Raw genomic sequence first — 21,987 nt, 5'->3', positions numbered from 1 at the left:
CATGAATACATGTTATCATGCATTTGTCAAAACCCACAAACCTGTACAATGTAGAGTGAAGTCTAACATAAGTGGTGGACTTTAGTTAATCATGACTTCATTCATCAACTGCGGCAAAATTTGGGCCTGGGGAGAAGGGTGTACAGGAAATGTCTGCATTTTATGTTCAACTTTTCTGTAGGCCTAACACTATTCTTAAAAAAAAAAAAGTATATTCATTTTTTAAAAAGCACACATGAGCAACTTTTTAGAGAAAAAGAGAATTTAAAAATCGTAACAATTTTAAAAATTAAGCCTCCCTTTCTTTCTTCTTCTCTTTGCCCTCCACAGAAATGGTCAGTAGTGTCAGGGATACTGAACTCATGGAAAAAGAAAATGAGGAAATCAAGGCTTCACTTAAGAATTCAGTCAAATGAGTGGACAATGGTCTACAGAGTTTAAAGGCTGCTAAATCATAGGATTGAGGGGCTTCCCTCCAAGTTACTGGAGCTTTAACTCAGACATTTTCATACAGTTCACTCCAGCAGCTGGAATTAATTGCTATTCTTGCTCAATTTCTCTGGAAGGAATTCTTCTATGATAGCTACAATTGCAAAAGCAGTTTCTTAAAATTTCTATCTAGATTACTAATCAGGTCTTTAATTTTAAAAAGTGAAACTGCTAGGAGTTTTGATTAACAGAAGCATACCTTCCACACTCTGTGTCATTCTGATGTGAATTTACCTTTAAAGAGTCCTTTCCAAAACATGAGTAATTAAATTTTTAAACAATGATGAATAAATTTACAATACAGAAACCTAGTCAAATAGAATTAGTCTTATTAGCAAAATAATTCATGAAAAATAATTCACACATTTTCCAAGTCCTTAATGTTAAAGTTCATACTATGTGAAAAATTCCATAAGGACTGTATTTGCTATAAACTGCATATAGAGTTATTAACGGGCTTCCTCAGTGTCTCAGTGGTAAAGAATTCGCCTGTAATGCAGGAGACCGAGGAGACACTGGTTTAATCCCTGGGTTAGGAAGATTCCCCTGTAGGAGGGTATGACAACCCACTCCAATATTCTTGCCTGGAGAATTCTATGGACAGAGGAGCCTGGAGGGCTACAGTCCATAGGGTCGCAGAGATGGACACCACTAAAATGACAGCACATACACACACAAAGCTATTTTTTTTTTTAAAAAGTCATCCCCCAATTTTTTGATCCAAAAATAATCACTTCCAACTTCTCAGCTTTTAAACATGTCTCCATTACTTACTAATATCACAGCAACAAAGAAAAGCATGGGCAACCAATACAAAAATACAAAGGAAGTGTTTTCTAGCTCTGAAGAATTCCCTTTAAGAGTATTTGAATTTTATTTTTAGAAAAAACTATATGGTCTTATTAGTTTCCATAAGGCATTTTACTTAAAAAGGATAATTTGCAAATGACTAAAATGTTGCTATTATCTTTCATTTACACAGAAATTCCCCTGGAAGGCCCTAGGGATCCTTTATAAATCTCAAATGCTAAATTGGAGGCATCCTCCGTTAAATTGGCAAGTTCCGACCCCAATGGGATGCTCACTTACATATAAACACAGGCTCATATGGCCACATTTCAGCCTGTGAGTCAGAGTACAAAGTATAGAAGTACATTCTCTTCCTCCTGGCTACACTGTGAAACTCAAGTTTCTTAATAGCTAAGTACTACAAGTTATGTACATAATCCCATTCTTTATGAATGGGTCTCAAGTGATTCAGATGTTAATTTGGCCATGAATTGTGAACTGAAGCCAAAATTCAGGCGCATAGACCGTACAACTAAAGGTAACCTTTCACAATTTCCTGAGGAGAATTTAATTGCTTGTTTGAGCCAAGAAGGGCATAAGCTGAAAATCTACCAAAACAACTTAATCAACAAATATTCGAAATATTGCCAGCAAAGGAAAATTCAATCTTTGTGGCCATCTGATGCAAGCCTATTACTATTTTAAATCATTATTATTATGATTGTTATTATAGCATCATCAACATATAATTATTAGCATCACCATGTGTATTACTTTACACTGTTAACAAAAATAAATTCTTTTGTAGCACTTGACAATTCATAAACCCAAGAATTTGGTTACAGTAGTCCCATTGAACAAAATGGCAAAGGACATTATTTCTCAGTCCTCTTTGAAAGTCATATCCGACTCTTTGTAGCCCCATGTACTGAAGCCCACCAGGCTCCTCTGTCCATGGAATCCTCCAGACAAGAATACTGGAGTGGGTTGCCACTCCTTTCTCCAGTGGATCTACCTAACACACGGACTGAACCCAGGTCTCCTGCATTGCAGGCAGATTCTTTACCATCTGAGCCACCAGCGAAGCCCATTAACACACTTTAAAGATATTTAAAAGAAATAGATACGCAGTTTTGTTAAGCACCTTATCCAAGACTACAGAAAAGCTATCGAGTGGCAAGGGCTTGAAACCAGTTCTCTCTCCACATCCTTTCCATGGAAACATGCTAGCCTTTTTTTATTAGCTACTGTTTCATTGGGATTTCCCTGGTGATCCAGGGGTTAGGAAGATACCTGCCAATGCAGGGAACAGGGTTTTGATCTCTGGCCTGGGAGGACCCCGCATGCCACAGAGCAACTAAGCCCACACACCACAACTACTGAGCCCGCACTCCAGAGCCCACAAGGGACAACTACCGAGCCCACGGCCACAACCACGAAGCCAGAGCACCGCAGCTAGAGAAAGCCCGTGAGCAGCAACGAAGACGCTGCACCACTAAAAACAAAGAAGTGAGTTACTGACTCCCAGAGTGAAAGGGGAGAGTGAAAAAGTGGGCTTAAAGCTCAACATTCAGAAAACTAAGATCATGGCATCTGGTCCCATTGCCGCATGGGAAATAGATGGGGAGACAGTGGAAACAGTGTCAGACTTTATTTTTCTGGGCTCCAAAATCACTGCGGATGGTGACTGCAGTCATGAAATTAAGACTCCTTGAAAGGAAAGTTATGACCAACCTAGATAGCACATTAAAAAGCAGAGACATTACTTTGCCAACAAAGGTCCGTCTGGTCAAGGCTACGGTTTTTCCAGTAGTCATGTATGGATGTGAGAGTTGGATGGTGAAGAAAGCTGAGCACTGAAGAATTGATGCTTTTGAACTGTGGTGTTGGAGAAGACTCTTGAGAGTCCCTTGGACTGCAAGGAGATCCAACCAGTCCATCCTAAAGGAGATCAGTCCTGGGTGTTCACTGGAAGGACTGATGCTGAAGCTGAAACTCCAGTACTTTGGCCACCTCATGCGAAGAGTTGACTCATTGGGAAAGACCCTGATGCTGGGAGGGATTGGGGGCAGGAGGACTCAGGAGGACTCAGGCTGAGACACTGACCTGAAGCAGACAGGAAGGAAGCAACACAGGTGCCTACAGAGCAAAGAGCGATGCTCACTGCGGCTGGAGTGCGTCTCGGGGGGCTGGGCTCACAGCCCTCTCCACACCAGCATGCTCATCTCTCAGAGGCTGCTCCACTGTCTGCAGTTTATCATGAGGAGCCCCTGGCTACAGCAGCAGACACGCTCGTTCATGCCTCTTCTCAGTGGGGGTAACTGGCGTCGAGCCAGGCACACGAGGAGGCAGGAAGGTTACAGAGCAAAACACATCCCTGGGGGCTCAGTGGAATCTGAGTGGAGTCTCCAGGAAGGAGACCATGGTTCAATCCCTGGGTTGGGAAGATCCCCTGGAGGAGGGCATGGTAACCCACTCTAGGATTCTTGTCTGGAGAATCCCCATGAAAGAGGAGCCTGGTGGGATCTAGTCCATGGGGTCGCAAAGAGTCAGACACGACTGAGTGACTAAGAAACAACAGCCACGGCAAAGCCAACAGAGCCATAGAGGAGCGGAAGCGAGAGCCTGGGAAATGAACCACGGCAGGGGCCTCTTGGTAGAGCTAAGGCTGTTGAAGGGTCTGGTCCTTTGCTTCCATTTGTGAGCGTTCCGTGGGGTCAGCTACAAATTCACTGCAGCTGAATTTCTCTCCGTTCACCCTGTCTTCTCACTTCCTTGCAGGTGAGAGCACCTTCACGTCCCATTAGCCTCCACGTAACCTGGCCTCTGAGTCTGTTTCCAGGGGACCCAGCTGAAGACTGCGCTTCAAGAGGATGAATTGAGCAGCAGAAAATGGAAGACATTGAAAGGATGGCCCCATGAAGCAGAGGGGCCCGGAGAGGAAACCACTTCACGGACCTTCACGACTTTATATCTGGATAGGAAAACAGCGAGGAAGATGAAAAGGAAGAGGATGAGAGTGGAGCCATGGTGAGGAAAACCCTGCAGTGGAGAAAGATTACTTACGAGGGAAGAGGGGAGTCTAATAGAACACGACCCCAGCATTGATAACCCGATGTCTTTCAGTCAAAGAAAATAATGTTATGCCTGAAACACATTGGTCCCAAAGCATCTAAAGCTGTTTGGTTGGGTTGGGTTGAGTTGGAGAGAGTAACAGTACCTTTAATGAGTTATACTAGGTTATCTGAACGTGGTGGCATACACAGTCAAGGCTAGAGATGTGGTTTGGGACATCAGCCCAGAGAGGTGACAGCTGGTACCACAGGGTCATGATCTCCCGTGAGCGAGTGAGGAGAGTCAACACTGTGGATTTGCAGGGTGCCCCTAAGAAGCCAAAAGAGAAGGTCTCTGCAGAAAAGAAAGGGTTCTTCGAGAGGCTGGCTTTAGCAAATAAAACTATAACAAGCATACCCAGTGAAATGCAAGGGACATACAATTCTTCTGTGGCAGCAGCAAATAGTGTCAAATAATAAAATGGTATTACGGATGACCAAGAATTTGAAAAGGTCATGAGTTTTTGCTAAGTGGAAGTCACTGGTAACCTTTAAGGGAAAACATTCTAGTCTTTATTTGAAAAATACTATAAAAGACTGATTCCTATGTTTTGAATGACCATGGTGTGCTTTCTTAACATTTTGATTTCTGGTTAAATTATTCTTTTACAAAAGTTGTTTGGGGTTGGGGGAGGGGAGGAGCAGGGCATTTTATCCCTTCTCCAGGGAAAGGGCAAATGCTCAGTGTTAGAAATCCTCCTCTTCCAACTAAGGGAAGGTTAAGATTCCTCAAAAATATGGAAGTTTCTCAAAAGACTGGTTTTCTACATTAATATATGCGCTTTAAATGACCACTTAAAACCTTTAAAAGATGTCTTCTCACTCTTCTTAAAGGCTACAAATTGCTTAGAGTCATACCAGGAACTCTGGGGGCCCACAGCAATTAAAAGGAAGACAGCTCCTTATATGTTTATGTCGATGAAATTAAAACACACACACACACACACACACACACCAGGGAAATGGAAAACATGAATTGCACTTATTAAACATGATATATCTAAAATAGGCTTTTAATTTGCAGAAATGTGTAGACGTGTATATTCATGTGCATATATAACAGAAAGGGTTGTAGCTAGGAAATATTAGCATTGAAGAAACCTTCCTAGATATCCCCTAGGCCACATATGCATAACAAATCATTTCAGTTACTTCCTTATAAACAAAGAAAAGCAAACATTCTCCCTAAGAAAAGTCCACAGGTTTGAAAATCTCAATTCTTGACTGTCATCTCAATTTAGCTTTTGCATTATACTTCATCCCTGAAATATAAAAGGCCATGTACTGCCCTCCAATGACACATAAAGCTTCCACTAACAACTCCATTCAGAGACCAGGATAATCTATCACCATACTTAAGGATTTGCCTAGATGCTTTATGAAGCCCAAAAGCAAAACATGGGTTTATCAAATCATCGAAATAACATAACCATATATTTCTCTGGTCATATTTTTTGCTCCAAGTACAGCAAAATGTATAATAACAAAGCAGCAAATAAAGAATTGGGGTAATAAATTATATGTATACACACACACACACACACACACACACACACACACACACACACACACAAATGGCCACTTGTTCTTTGTAAGTTTTAAAATTGTTCTTTACCCAAACATTATAGGAGTTTCCTGGTAACCCAGTGGTTTAGAATCCACCTGGCAATGCAGGGTATGTGGGTTCGATCCCTGGTCTGGGAAGATTCCACATGCTGTGGGGCAACTAGGCCCATCTGCCACAACTAGTAAGCCTTTGTGCTGCAACTCTAGTCCATGCTGCAACCAGCAAGGCCCACGTGCCTGAAGTCCATCCTCCACGGCACGGGAAGCCACAGCCATGAGAAGCCCCAGCACCACAACTGGAGTTAGCTCCCACTCGCTGCATTAGAGAAAGCCCGTGCCTAGGACAAAGACCTGGCATGGCCAAAAACTAATTAATTAATTAAAAAAATATTATAGGTTGATGAAGTTCTTATTTAAAGAAGGCAGGAACTTCCAGCTAAACACTGCAGTGTTTAACATCAGTAATTTTTCTATCTCATACACAAAATTCAAAGTTGACAATCTTAATGAACCAAGTTTAAGATCGCTTGTTTGCTCAGAATATTTTTATGACTTTACTTTTAATGGTTTATGTAAAGCTTAAATGATAACAGCATAGGCTTGTCGGTCAAGTATTTTCAATAAACTACTACTGAGGTAAAACTCTTCTGGAAATATAAGAAGTATCTGGAAGTCCAGTTTTTCAAGCAGTAGCTAAGCTACCAGCAATCCCTAATTCTGAAAACTTTCAAGTGTGTGTCTGAAATTAAAATTATATGATAAACAGCTGTGTTTTCATGTTTTTCCATTTTCAGTTTGATTTAGCTCCCGGATGGAGCTAAATCACACTTTTAAAAATATTTTCTTTTGCACTAATTATTCTACTAAGGGCAGTATCAATAAGTTCTGCAATATTAATCACCTTAAAATTAGCAAGATATCTATTATTTGGTTAATCTATGTTCCAACAGTTAATTGGTTATGGGTGAATCCTGCCAGGCAAGTTTCAATTCTGTTCTAACACATTCATGATTCTACTAAAGAAGACTGCATGTATTAGGCTAAGACAGGGAAGTTGGAACAGGAACTGATCTGTGGCTCTGGGCCAATCAAGTACAAAGCACTGAGGGGTTAAGTCTTAATCTCTATGATCCTGCCTCTAGGAAGTGGTACATTCTCATGTTAATAGCTGTGCTACAGAGTTAGATGGACCTGTGGTCAAATTCACCGGGTAGTCAATTCTGTGGGTTTACAATCTGTTGGCTAGAATGGGTAGGTGGTGAGAGTTACTGGTTCCCTACAACACCATCAACCACCTATAATAGTCCAAATGTATTAATATAACAGGACCAGAGGGAAGGACATACTCTGGAGCCAAATCAACCCTGGAAGAAAGAGAAAGCAGAAATGTTTCACTGTGGAACCTCCCTGGAGGTCCAGTGGTTACCAATCTATCCGCCAATGCAGGGGACACAGGTTCGGTCCCTGGTTCAGGAAGTAAGATCCCACCTGCCATGGGGCCATTAGGCCTGTGGGACATAACTACTGAGCCTGCGCTCTAGGGCACACGCGCTGCAACAAGAGAGGCCACCTCAACGAGAAGCCCACGCACAACTAGAGACACCCTGCACGCAGCAACGAAGACCCAATGCAGCCAAAAATAAAAAAAAAAAAAAAAAGGAAATGTTTAACTGTTTCCCACAGGCTTACAATTTTTAAAATACATTTAAAGGCACTTAGAACGCAATGTAATAGATAACTGTTTATTGAATGCCTATCATGCATTTAGAATATTTAAAATACTACCCAGGTCACCTTCAATAAATAAACCCAACCAATCTGCTGCTCATCATGGATACTTTCTCAAATCTCTGGGGAAAAAACAAAAAAATGTCCCTGCAGAAAAATTAATCCTGGTCTTTCAACAAGAAAATTTGATTATCATAAGTAGTTCTGTGAAACCAAGTCGTTGTCATTAAAACTGAGCCCTACTGTGGGATCCTGCCTACCCTAGCCCTAAACTTCAGGACAGAAGGAAGAACTATCAGCTCGCAGATGACAGAACCACTGCCAAGTTCATGCTTATTATTTCCTTTAATTCTTTTTCTTGGGCTCTATTCAAATTGTTCACGCTTTTAAAAAGTGCTATTATCAAATCAATTCTTCTGAGTATACTCAGGGACTTGACTGGGATGGCATCTGTCCAAAACATACAAATGTCCTACACTAAAATTTCCTCGAACTCTCTACTTCTAAACTTTTCCCACAACAAACTGATACATCTTCTCCACATATGGGATTCATTTTCTTTTTAAAGAAGCAAAATCGAAATTATTTGATCAGTCTTCTGAAGGCTTCCACCACATTCCAAAATGTCAGAAGAAAATGAGAAATAGAGAAAAATTGAAATGACGTATCTTTTTGGCACTCCCCTCCAAGATCAGTTATAATCTGTGGTGAGAGCTGCATTTTCAAGTAGGGATTCACTGCCAAGATCTCTGAGCATCTTCTCTACAATAATGACTCAAACTGACTTTCAGTCCAGGCCTAACTGACCTGATCTTGATAGTTATAAACTGTCTACCGAACTCTCCAGGACTCAGCTTGTTCTTTTGCAAAGTGAAGGAATCAGATGACAGACTCACTAAAGATCTTCTCAGCTCTAAAACCCTATGATTAGGTGATTTCTAATTCGTATAAATGGCTCTCACCTCAACTTCAGCATATGTAACATCTATTTAACTCCCCTGACTATAAAATGCTGCTACCTCTGGCTTCCGGGGCTCCTAAGGTGGCACTAGTGGTGAAGAACCTGTCTGCCAATGCAGGAGACCTAAGAGACGAGGGTTCAATCCCTGGATCAGGAAGATTCCCCTGGAGGAGGGCCTGGCAACCCACTCTAGTATTCTTGCCTGGATAATCCCATGGACAGAAGAGCCTGGTGGGGTACAGTCCATGGGGTTGCACAGCTGAAGCGACGGAGCATGCATGCATGCTTCCAGTTTCTATAAATGTAGGTTCTGTCAACCTCAAACTCAATTCTTGCCCAGGACGCTCAAATTGTCCTGAGCTCCTTATCAATCTGCCTCAACTGGGCATGTTCTTCCTTCCCGTGTACTGTTCTAGATCCTCTTTCTCAGGTTCCATGGCATTCCCTTACAGATCTCTGGGTCTCTTGGTGTTCTCCTCATCAATTATCCCACAAGTCCTGGCCACTTAAATGATCTGGGCTCAACCACGAAACACACAGTAACAAACACTGGAGTGACAAAAGAAATGAAAAAAAATAGCAATTTACAAAAAAGCCCTAGAAACAAAATCTTTGCACAGAAAAATACCCAAATTATCTTTTTAGTAGACTATCAACAAACACAAGAACAGGTACAGTTTTCATCAGAAAACATTTAGGAACAACTCACACACACCACTGCCAAGATATTTCCTTCCTCAATGGCTGTCAAACTGGTGATGGGATTGAGGTGGAGGGGAGAAAGTGATACACCCTACTTTAGATAACTACTCTAAGGGGCATGCTTTCTTCTCTTCAGTTCAATTTAGTTCAGTTGCTCAGCAGTGTCTGATTCTTTGCAACCCCATTGACTGCTGCATGCCAGGCTTCCCTGTCCATCACCAACTCTTGGAGCTTGCTCAAACTCATGTCCAAGGAGTCAGTGATGCCATGCAACCACCTCATCCTCTGTCATCCCCTTTTCCTCCTGCCTTCAATCTTTCTCAGCATTAGGGTCTTTTCCAATGAGCTGGCTCTTCTCATCAGGTGGCCAAAGTATTGGAGTTTCAGCTTCAGCATCAGTCCTTCCAATGAATATTCAGGGTTCATTTCTTTCAGGATGGACTGCTTGGATCTCCTTACAGTCCAAGGGACTCTCAAGAGTCTTCTGCAACAGCACAGTTCAAAAGCATCAATTCTTCGGCACTCAGTTTTCTTTATTTTTCTCATTTCTCCTTATATGAATCCTACCTATCAGCTATGATCTGAATGTTTGTGCCTGGTCCACTTCCCACAAATTCATATGTTGTAATCCTAACTTCCAAAGGTGATGATAGTAGTAGGTGGGGCCTTTGGGGCTCATAGCTCATAAGGGTGTTGCCCTCATGAATGGGATTAATGTTATTTCATTCTTAAAATCATTTTATTTATTTATTTTAGACTGTGCCGGGCTGCTGTGCCCAGGCTCTCTCTGGCTGTGGTGAGCAGGCATCTCACTGCAGTGGCTCCTCTGGCTGTGGATGGAGCCCGGGTTCCCGAGCACACAGGCCTCAGCAGTTTCAGCAGAAGTAGGTGCAGCAGTTATCCGCAGCTCTGAACACAGGCTTACAGCCGGAGCGCACGTGGACTCTTCTCAGATCAGGGATCGAACCCGAGTCTCCCGCACTGGCAGGTTGACTCCCCACCACTGAGCCACAGAGAAGTCCTCTTTGTGTTTTTTTTTTTTTGGCCCCGCCCTGTGTGCTGTGTGGCATCTTAGTTTCCCAATCGGGGATCAAATCCATCCCCCCTACCGGAGAATCCCAGAGTCCTAACCACCAGACGGGCCAGGGAATTAGGATTAATGAATGTTCTTTAACATGAAAGAACATTCATTAATCCTAATTCCCTGGCCCGATGTAACTATATGGCTGATTCATGTCAATGTATGACAAAACCCACTGAAATGTTGTAAAGTGATTGGCCTCCAACTAATAAAATAATATTAAAAAAAAAAAAAAAAAAAAGAGCTGCCCCGGGGCTCTCTAGCCAATTCCACCACATGAGGACGCAAGGAGAAGTCTCTGACCTGGGAGAGGACCTTCACTCTAACATCCTGTCCCTCTGATCTGACTTCCAGCCTCCGGAAATGTGAGCCATACATTTCTGCTGCTGATGAGTTGCTGGTCTCTGGATTTTGTTATAGCAGCCCAAGCCATGATACTAGCTCAGCCCAAATCTCATCAAGTCCACGTCCACACCAGAGATCGCTTTCCTATTAACCCCAAAACTACTACGGTCATTTTCAGTACTGTTTAAACTCCATTCAAACACTAACTGGATTCTTGATTAGTTTCATTCTGACGGCAGCAGAGAAGGAGGTGGGACATGACTAGTCAATGTGGGCTTCATACCACAGTCCTCAAAATGTAAAGGCCCAGAGGTCATCAGTTAGTTTACAACGGAACACAACTGACCACATCATAAAGTACAATGCAGTATGTGCTAAAAGGCACGTGTACAAAGAGCAGCAACAGCAACAGAATCAGAGCAAGCCAAAGGAGGCAAAAAGGAAAAGAGATTATTTCTGTGAAAGTCGAAAGGCTCTCAGGAAAGAGACAGGACTTTAACAAGGTCTTAGAAGATGAATCAAGCAGAGTTGAGCAGGGGTTGGGAGGACTCGGGAAGGGCAAAGGACATTTCTTCCTCTGAGATACAGCTTCTTCTCTGACTGCTTCTCCACTGGGCAGTCATAAAAGTACAATCTGTCAACTGCCATTTACAGGCAGCTTCTCGGCTCCATAACTTATACAATGACTGTTTCACTTCTAATGGGTTATTTTATCTCACCAAACAAATAGCGCGTTGTGATTAAAGCTATTTGTCAAAAACTGACTGCAACAAAACATGGCTTCAGAAGTTCTTTGGTGCAACCTTAGAGGATGTCCCTTTCCTTCTCCCAAGTGGGTAGAGAAGACCAGTTCAGCTCACAGAGATTGCTCCTACTTGCCCTCTGCCTTCCCAGAATGAGGAAACCTTCAAAATCGATGATGTCAACTTTATGACTAGAAGACTTCATTTCTTTCTACTTTTTGCTTTTTTAACTTTTTTTTAATAGAGGAAACCTGCTTTACAATGCTGTGTTGGTTTCTGCCGTACAATAACTCGAATCAGCCATCACTATACATACATACATACACATTGTATAATATATATATAGACAACTCCTCCCTTTGAAGTCTCCCTCCCCTCCTTCCATCCCACCTCTCTGGGTCATCACAGAGTACCAAGCTGGGTTCCCTGTGTTACAGAGCAGCTCCCCACTAGTCATCTATTTTACATGATAGTGTATATGCGTCAACGCTACTTTCTCCATCATCCCACCCTCTCCTTCCCCCACAGTGTCCACAAGTCCATTCTCTAAGTCGGCCTCTCCATTTCTTCCCAGTAAATAGGCTCATCAGTACTATTCTTCTAGATTCCATATATACGCATTTTTTTTTGAAAGATGCTCATTCGTGTCTGACTCTTTGAGACCCCATGGACTGTATAGTCCATGGGATTCTCCAGGCAAGAAAACTGGAGTGGGTAGCCTTTCCTTTCTCGAGGGGATCTTCCCATCTCAGGGATTGAACCCAGGTCTCCCACATTGCAGGCGGATTCTTTACCAGCTGAGACACAAGGGAAGCCCAAGAATCCTGGAGTGGGTAGCCTGTCCCTTCTCCAGCAGATCCTCCCAACCCAGGAATTGAACTGGGGTCTCCTGCACTGCAGGGGGATTCTTTACCAGCTGAGCTACCAGGGAAGCCCAAGCTGTTTCCTAGTAAACTCTGTAACAGAAGACAATTTATTTTCACTGGGCCTCAATTACCTCATCAGTAATATGGAAATACTGATATTTATATTTAGCACAAAGTTATTTTGGGAATTAAACAAGATAGCATTTTTAAAAGGTTCTTAGCATTACAGGCACCCAAAAAAGTTCATATTTAAAAGAACTATGTAACTATTTCTAATTTGAACACATTTATAACTGACTTTAAATAAATAAATAAAGATTTTTAGCCAGTTATAAATGCGTTCAAATTAGAAACAGTTATATAGTTCTCCTAAATGTGTTTTCAATATAAATATATCAGAACTCAATTTATATTTCTAATAAAATGTTTATTTTATGTTTAACTTATGTTTAGTAGTTTTAACTTATGTTAAACTATGTTTAATATATGTTTATTTATACATCCAATAAAATGTATACTTTCAAATATAAGTTGAAAACTATATTTCCAAATAAAATAAGACAAAATATCATATAAAACTTCTTACAAATTTAAGGCAGACGAGAAATAAATTTTTCATTAAAAAAACTTTATCCTTAAAAATTAAAGACATGAAAAAGAAAAGACATGATTATTATAGTTTTTAAAGTCACGTGATCTAACAGCTTGCAAATTTTTTATTGATATCAATTGGCAGACACTCATCAAATTGCTCAGACTTACAAAGAATAACAATTTTGGCAATTTACATAAGTTCACTTGGCATCAAAGTCTAGATTCATAGATTTTTATCATCCATTTAAAAAAAATTTGTCTGTCAATTGTCAAATGCTCTGAAGCAATTCATGTTAATTCTTTCAGTGACAGACATAAAAGGCTATTATCAGAAGGTTTAAAAGAAATATTCTGAGCAGAAGAATGTGTACCACACTACAGAATGTGTGGATGAGGAATACTGATGATACAATTATAGATCCTTTTTGCCCAGGAAAAGATTCATGCTGGTACTAGTATTTTAATCATGATGCATATGGGGGTTTCTGAGGTGGCTCACTGGTGAAGAATCCACCTGCAATGCAGGAGACCCAGGTTCAATCTCTGGGTCAGGAAGATGCCCTGGAGAAGGAAATGGCAACCCACTCCAGTATTCTTGCCTAGGAAATTCCACGGACAGGGGAGCCTGGTGGGCTACAGTCCATGGGGTCACAAAGGAGTTGGACACGACTGAGCGACTAAACAACAACATAAGATCAGACAGTTCAACTCTTCTCCTTCAAAGATGAAGAAACCCAAGACAAAATGTGTTATGTAACTTGCTCACGATACACAGGCAGCTGCACAGCCTTCATCACGATTTTGCTATATGGAACTTCACCTCTTTATTTCTCAGCACCCTGAAGGACTCTATATACAATTTTGATCAGTAAGGATTTGGTGCTTAAGCACTCATTCATTCACTCCTGATGCAACATGTACGGAATGGCTATCACGTGTCAGGCACTGTTCCAGGAACTGGCTAGGGAGACCCAAGCTGACCTCCCCTATCTGTCACAAAGTATTTGTGTGACTTTGGACAAAAAGCTCTCTAGATCCCAGCTTCTTAAAAACGTCTTAACAGGAAGACAGTAACATCACCTTCTCTCACAATGATGAAAGATTAAATGAAATCACTCAGGAAGTGCTGAATAATGTCTCCAATTTACATACAACCGGCCTATTACCTAACGTGCAAACCATATAAACAACTGCCAGGTGACTGTCAGACCTCACACTCAGCACTCAAGACTGAACTTACTATTTTTCCTGTCTGTGACTGCTACATTTATTGTATCCTAAGACATTTCAGCTACCTCCTTTCAAACCTCTCTTGTACCTCCTGATGCTTTATCAGTACAATCAAAACTCATGACACTATCATACAAGGATTTTAAAATAGAATAGAAAAGCTGGCCTCAGCACAGCTACTTAATTTCTCTAAGCTCCCATCAAAGACAGAATGGGTTTCAAAGCACCCGAACCTGAATTAAAGTCATTAAGCACTCTAGCTCCAAGAGATAAAATTCAAAGTCCATCTTTGGACATAAATCTAGGTAAGATTAGGGTTGCTTACAAGTGTTTCCACTTTAGGTGGAAATTATGCGTTAACATCTAAATTCCCAGGTAAGCTTATAACTGGCAAGCAGCCACTTGAAAACTACTTTACAATGCACAGTGGTTTCCTCATTTGAAATCTTTCTGCTATTGACATTTTGTGAATGAGGAAATTGACCAAAACAGCAGAAAGGGGGCAAACTTAAGTTAAAGTGCTTCCTCTCAGTTGAACAAGCCAGCACAGAACTCTTATCAATGTAAAAAACGAACATAACCCCAGCATCTACCACCTTCCTCCTAACTATTCCAAGTTCTACTTCAGGAAAAACAGAGGAGTTATGTGCATGGATTTCCCGAAAGGGAATGAGCAATGGTGATTGCTCTTGCATCCACACATAAACAGCAGAAAAATAAGACTTACAAAAGGCAAGAGTGGAACAAATAACCAAAATTGCCTAGAGTATAATTATTTTTCTTATATGGTCATTTATCTCCATTAAAAATCACTTGGAAGTCAGATTTTATTAGGAAAATCTTAAAATATTTTATTCAAAGGGAAAATACAATGCCTTACTGTGATCAGTCTCTACCTGCCTCTACAATTCTTACACCATTCATCTCCAGAGCATTCAAAACTCTGAGTTTAAGGACTCCTTGGGAAATCAAAGCCACAATGCAGAGGTAGGTGGTGCCTGAGAAATGGCACAAACCAACTCCTGTGTTCTGCATAACAGGTCTGCGCTTCATGCTTAGTCGCTGAGTCATATCCGACTCCACGCAACCCCATGGACTGCAGCCCACCAGCCTCCTCTGTCCACAAGATTTTTTCCAGACAAGAATACTGAAGTAGGTTGCCATTTCCTCCTTCAGCAGATCTTTCCGACCCAAGGATTGAACTGGGGTCTCCTGTGTCTCCTGGATTGCAGGCAGATTCCTTACTGCTGAGCCATTGAGGAAGCCCCTTCTGCACAGTTACTGAGGCCTAAAGCCATTAGGTGATCTTGTGGATTGAATTGTGCCCCCCAAAATGCATATGAAGTCTCAACACCCTAGCACTCAGGTTATGACAGTATTTGAAATAGAACTTTTTTCAGAGGTAATTAAGTTAAAGTGAGGTCACCAGAGTAGAACCTTATCCAGTATGACTGGTGTCCTTCTAAGTAAAGGACATTTGCACAAAGGTACAGAGAGAAAATACCTTGAAGACACTAGCAGAAGACAGCCATCTATTAGCCAAGAAAGACTTGAAACAAGCCCCGCCCTCAGGACCAGGAGGAGGAGCGCCCGGACACCTTGACCTTAGATTCCAGCCTCTGGAACCACGAGACGATGCACTGGTGTTGCTTCAGCCACTCAGTCTGTGTTAAGGCAGCCCTAGCAAACTAGCATGGTGATGGAAAACAAAGTCAGGATTCAAACCCGGCCTTGCAGACTCTAACATGAGGCTTTCCAGCTCAGGGCACTGTCCTGCAACTTAACCCTCTGTTTTCACTCAAAGTTCTCTCCCATAAAAATCTTACCACTTGTTCAACTTGTAAAGGGCCATGTTAATGTACACTGGTTATGTTGAACTCTTGGGAGCTACACTTCCCCATCATCAGAGAGATTTTCACATAGATGTCTCATGAACTCAAACCCCAATGTCTAAAATCCCAATCAACTACTCCACAAAGTTAGTATGGACAGTGTTTTAAATCTAAGAAAGTCTAAGTACAAGATTCAAGTCCTTTGACAAGTCGCCTAACCTCTCCAAGCCTTAATTCCACATTGATAATATGAATTGTACCAACAATATTAATTCTATACCTGCCCCTCCCAAAAAATCTTCAAAGGGCTAATGTGAAGGAAGGTTAAATTGGATAACAGCCCTTTCAAACTGCAAGGTGTTAAAAGCAATTCTCCACAAAATCACAAGCTATTTCTCTCTCTGGCACCATTTTTTTTCACTCATTCAAACTCAAAACCATTGATATTTCTCTCTCAAATCACCTACAACCAATAATTCGTCTAGATCTGACCTCTTTTTCTCTACAACATCATTGTTTGTTACTGCTTTCTAATAAACCTGAGTCCTCCTAATTTCAAATCTTCACTGCTTTGAGTGACTGATTTATCCACTTCCAGTTTCCTCCTTCTCTAATCTATATCATATCCTAATACCAGATTTATCCTCCTAATAAACCCAGCTCAAAAGTCTTCAGAGGCGCTCTAAGCCACAGAACAGGTCCCAACTACAATACCCTCATTCTACGACACAACCGCAGCTCAAGGCCAGCTTCTAAGCTTATCTCAAGGTATACCATGTGCCCAAAGGCCTTGCCTCATTCCCAGCCAGTATGAACAGACAGATCATCACAAACTTTAATATGACCCTACTTGTTTCTTGTCTTGAGCTTCCCACTGGTGGACCAAACTGTCACAACTGGATCTTCTGATAACACTAGGAACTTCCTCTTAACATTGAATCTAGGAAGACATCAGTGAGGTTTAGCTGGTTAATTCCAGCACATGCCCCACATGCCAAGGAGCATGCCTGCTGCCCAGAATCACTTCCCTCCTGCTTCTCTCTTGGCCCAGCAACTCTTTGGTCCTCTCCTACTTCCTAACATTCAGAGGCTACAATAATTAAAACTAACAAGTCAATGGGAACCCACTGCTCTGTCTCAGCCAGTGGTTTCCAATTCCATCAGACTGAACACAAGTATTTTATTCCTGGAATAAATCTCACCTGACAGTGATATGTTATCATGTTTACAGATTGCTGGATTCAAGAGGAAACGCCACATACGCAGAAGGACATGTGCAAATGGAAACACAGACAGGATCTTAGCTAAAGAGAGGTATGTGGGGTCATCACAGTATGGTTGCTATTTAACTCATGAAATGAATAAAATCACATGGGAAAGAGTGCTGATTAGAGAAAAGAAGGTCCTTTCCCTGTCTAAAACTCCACAACACTTAAAAAATGAGACAACACAAGAGAGGGAAATGGTTATCTACTTGGAAAATTTGGTGCCGTAGAAGAGAATGTTTTAACCATGTACAACCTGATAAAAGGTTGGATAAAATAAGACAGGGGTCTATTGAATGTGACAATAAGGAGTTCTGATGAACCTTACAATATTTCCAGCTAAACAGGAATGACAGAAACCAAACTGAAGAGAGATGAAAAGGAGAATGAATGGTGAAAGTGAAAACAGGAAGTAGACTTCTTTGGAGCTCCCTGGTGGCCTAGTGGTTAGGATACTGGGCTTTCACTGCTGTGGCCCAGGTTCAATCCCTGGTCAGGGAAACAAATCAGACCAGCGACAGACTGCATTTAGTTCATCAATATCTTAATAATACTATTGAAGTAAAATCATTATTTATCTTATTGTGGATCAACAGACAAGTACTCATAGTTCCTGCAAAGCAAAAATAAACCAAAGTCTTATTTCAAGATTATTTATACTTTAAAAACATGCAGTAGAAGTAAAAGTTCTGCAAGTGAACTGAAAAGATCCCACTAATAAAAGGTGATTTATTCCCTTGAAGTAGAAAACTATGCAGGAAGGTATAAAGCAAAAATAGAGCAATTTTATTTTATAAAAAATTATATGTAACAAATAAGGGTTTAAAAGAGTTTTTAGGACTTCCCTGGTGGTCTAATGGTTAAGAATCTACCTTGCAATGCAAGGGACGTGGGTCTGATCCCTGGTCCTGGAAGCTCCCACAAGCCATGAAACAACAAAGCCTGTGGCCACAACTACTGAGCCTGCACATGGCAAATAGAGAATACCTCCTGCTAACAAAACTAGAGAAAGCTAGCTCACAGCAACAAAGACCCAGTGCAGCCAAACATAAATATTTTTTTAATCTAAAAATATAAGAATACTTTCTAGAAAAATGACAATGGAACAAAATATTACAACATAATGTTGATACGTAAATAGCATCTGTAAATCAATAAGAAAAGCCAACAGGAAATAAAGAATAGGAAAAAAGAAATCAAGAAAGATAAAGTACAAAAGACTAATAAGATAGCATAATTCCCCCATTTTTAAGAAGTTTCCTTAAAGGTCATGAGTATAGAGTAATTTTAGATTAATATGTGCCTTAAGAACTCTGCAAACAAAATCAGATGTATAAAACCCCTCAGCCAGCTAGTGAAAGTCTCACCATCAACACATAGCACTTTTTCCCCCTACAGCTGAATACTCAGCAGGGTAGTTTTATTTAACATGACTTGATGTGATTGTAAGAGGTGCTGATTTAAAATTTCAGTTTACACATTCCAATCAGAAATTTAACCATATAATTTAGAAACAGCATATTCAGAGGTGTATAATATTTAAACAGTTATGGGCATCACACAAATACAAAAGCAAGGATAACAAGGGAAAATGCCTACCTTCCCTGATAGCTGTAAAAGGTGTACCTTCCTCTTCCTGCAGCCGGATCACCTTCAGGGCTACCAACTTTCCATTCACCCTGGACAAACAGAAGAAGAGAAGGAAATCCGTGAATATGTGTTCTTGTTACGGTTCTAATTGGGCTTCCCAGGTGGCGCTAGTGGTAAAGAACCCACCTGCCAATGCAGGCGACGTAACAGCCGCGGGTTCGATCCCTGGGTTGGCAAGATCCCCTGGAGGAGGGCATGGCAACCCACTCCAGTATTCTTACCTGGGGAATCCCATGGACAGAGGAGCCATAGGGTCCTACAATCCATAGGGTCGCACAGAGTCAGAAACAACTGAAGGGACTCAGTACACACTGTTCTAATTGTCTTCATTACAATTTGTATTTTATGGATTTGCACTAAAAATGTCAGTGACTCAATTATGCCACCACCACAAGATTAACTTCAGTAAGGCTGGGAACCCCGTACCATCATCATAAACATTCACACTTCAAATATTCACATTTTAAATATTCACACTTGCATAGTCCAAGATTTAACTCAAGTTTTCTGTGATTCACTCGATGTTCCTTCCAAAATGAAACTAGTGCTTAATAAAAAAAAAAAAAAAACACTGTGTTTGATCAATTATTCAGATTAATTAAAAATTAAGTACTCAGAATAACACTCTCCCTTTGTTTCTCCAATAGCTCCTTTGTTTCTTAGGATCAAATGTCTTTAGGGCTTCCCAGGTGGCTTAGCGGTAAAGAATCTGCCGGCCACGCTGGAGGCCACGGGTTAGGTCAGGAAGATCCCCTGGAGAAGGAAATGGCAACCCACTGCAGTATTCCTGCCTGGAGAACTCCATGGACAGAGGAGCCTGGCGGGCTACAGTCCACGGGGTCACAGAGAGGCGGACACGACCAAGTGACTAAACAACAACTTCACCTGCAGTCTTAAGCTGAGGTCATTCAGTCCCCAAAGACGGAAAACTGACACTGTCTTCTTTCTCCTCCCTCTTCTTTCTCTGTCTCTTTCTCTCTAGCAATACCACCCTTTCCTCCCTTTTTTGCCATTTTCTTAAACTAGAGTCTCCTAAAGTTGTATTTAGTCTGATGATGTTTAATAATGCAGTATATCATCACAATAAAAGTTAAGAATATTTTACTATTACAAAATTACCCAAGACCCATACAAAACAGATGGTTCTTCTAGACACATTCTAAATGTGTATCAGCTCTAATTAAAAGTAAGATTACACTAGGCAACTAACTTTCTATACAATCAATTCTGTTAATAAAATAAAGACTTTTTTTAAATTTATATTGGTCTTCCAGTTGAATGTTCTACTTTCTACCTTGACTAGGCTAACCAACATACTTCATACTAATATACTTTAAAAAAAATAAGTAAAATAAACCCATATTAAAAATGTAAAAGCTACAAGAAAGCTGTAATGAAAAGTAAATCTCCCTGCCATAGCCAGCTCCCACCCTCTGAGGTCACCAATTAACTCAGGTAACTTAGCTTGATATGTATACTTAACACATACATATACAAATGGTAATGTGCCATACAGGGTACAATGTACATTATTTTTATCTCTCAATATCTCTCATCTCTCAATATCTCTTCCTCATAAACTCATAGAAATTGTCTCTTGTTTTTAAAACACCACAGGGTGTTTCTTAGTCTAAGCGTAGTATGCTTAACTTAATCCCAATCCTCTGCTGCTGCTGCGGCTAAATCACTTCAGTCGTGTCCAACCCTGTGCGACCCCATAGATGGCAGCCCACCAGGCTCCCCCGTCCCTGGGATTCTCCAGGCAAGAACCCTGGAGTGGGTTGCCATTTCCTTCTCCAATGCATGAAAGTAAAAAGTGAAAGTGAAGTTACTCAGTCATGTCCAACTCTTCGTGACCCCATGGACTGCAGCCTACCAGGCTCCTCCATCTATGGGATTTTCCAGGCAAGAGTACTAGAGTGGGGTGCCATTGCCTTCTCCAACCTCAATCCTCTAATGATAGGCATTTAACGAGTTCCCAATTTGGGGCCACTGAAACAATGATATTGTAAGAGTTCTTGTACATAATTTCACCCACGTAAAAAAATATCTATAAGACAAATTTCTAAGAGCAGAAGTGTAAAATCCAAACATAATGTGGGGACTTCCTTGATGGTCCAGTGATTAAGACTCAGCACTCCCAGTGTAGGGACCCCAAGTTCCATCCCTGGTTAGGGAAATAGATCCCACAGGCTGCAACTAAAAACCAGTGAAGCCAAATACATTTTTTAAAATCTATATTTCTAAATTCTAACTCTGAAGAACATTAAGAAATTATCCTACACACAGGTTGTACCAATTTCTACTACCTATAGCAAACAGGAGCTTGGGTTCCCCTTTTACTGATAGATCCTATGTTATCGACCACTGATTTGGCCAGCTTGACAGATCAAAAGCAGCTTCTCACTATAGTCTGAATTGCAAGCAAAAATCTTTAGAGGTTATGGAATCAGCAGAGGAGAGCCCATGCATCCCAGAGAATCCAGTGCCTGAGTCTGAAATAAAGAATCTGAAAGTCTCTTTCTTGTAAACTGCATCCAACTGGTCTATTTTTTATTAAAAAAAAAAAAAAAAAAAAAAAATCCTGCCACAGACACAGAATTTGAAAGGTCAGGGATTTATCACAGCCCAGCCATCCTAATGGCATCCCTCATCAAACCGATTGTTCAAATACATTCTTGGTTACAGTAATCAAAGGACATCTGATTATAAGGCTCCACAATGTGCCGCCTCCTCTGGGTCAGGGGGCTGGTTTATTTTCCCTTATGTTTCAGCTGGGAGGACAGGCCTGGCACTTTTCTGCTCTGCAACTCTCCTCTCCTGAGTATGTCGCCATGATGCTCTTCTAACCCTGATTATGCTCTAGGTACCCAGGTGTAAGTAAAATATTAATATTCATATGGGGTTCAACTGGAGACTGACTGTACCTTGCACTCTCCACTTTGCTCTTTATGGCTGAGGGAGGCCTCCAGCGGGGCTTGAGGCTGGGATGCAGTCAGTATTGACATCTGCACAGATTTTCTCAGCCCAGCT

The 21,987-nt window shown here is 41.1% G+C and overlaps 1 protein-coding gene across 1 annotated transcript in view; it reads right to left on the bottom strand.

Annotated features, from left to right (window-relative positions):
- Nucleotides 1-21,987, bottom strand: part of CDK14 (cyclin dependent kinase 14) — a 634,831-nt gene that overhangs the window by 409,643 nt on the left and 203,201 nt on the right. The window contains exon 5 of the mRNA XM_065939116.1: nucleotides 18,904-18,983. Within this exon, the coding sequence (XP_065795188.1) occupies nucleotides 18,904-18,983 (80 nt within the window). The remainder of the gene's footprint in view (nucleotides 1-18,903; nucleotides 18,984-21,987) is intronic.

The sequence above is a fragment of the Muntiacus reevesi genome, chromosome 6 (assembly GCF_963930625.1).
Source record: "Muntiacus reevesi chromosome 6, mMunRee1.1, whole genome shotgun sequence".
Classification (NCBI taxonomy): domain Eukaryota; kingdom Metazoa; phylum Chordata; class Mammalia; order Artiodactyla; family Cervidae; genus Muntiacus; species Muntiacus reevesi.
The sequence above is the reverse complement of the archived record's forward strand: the minus strand, read 5'-3'. Positions and strand labels throughout refer to the sequence as shown.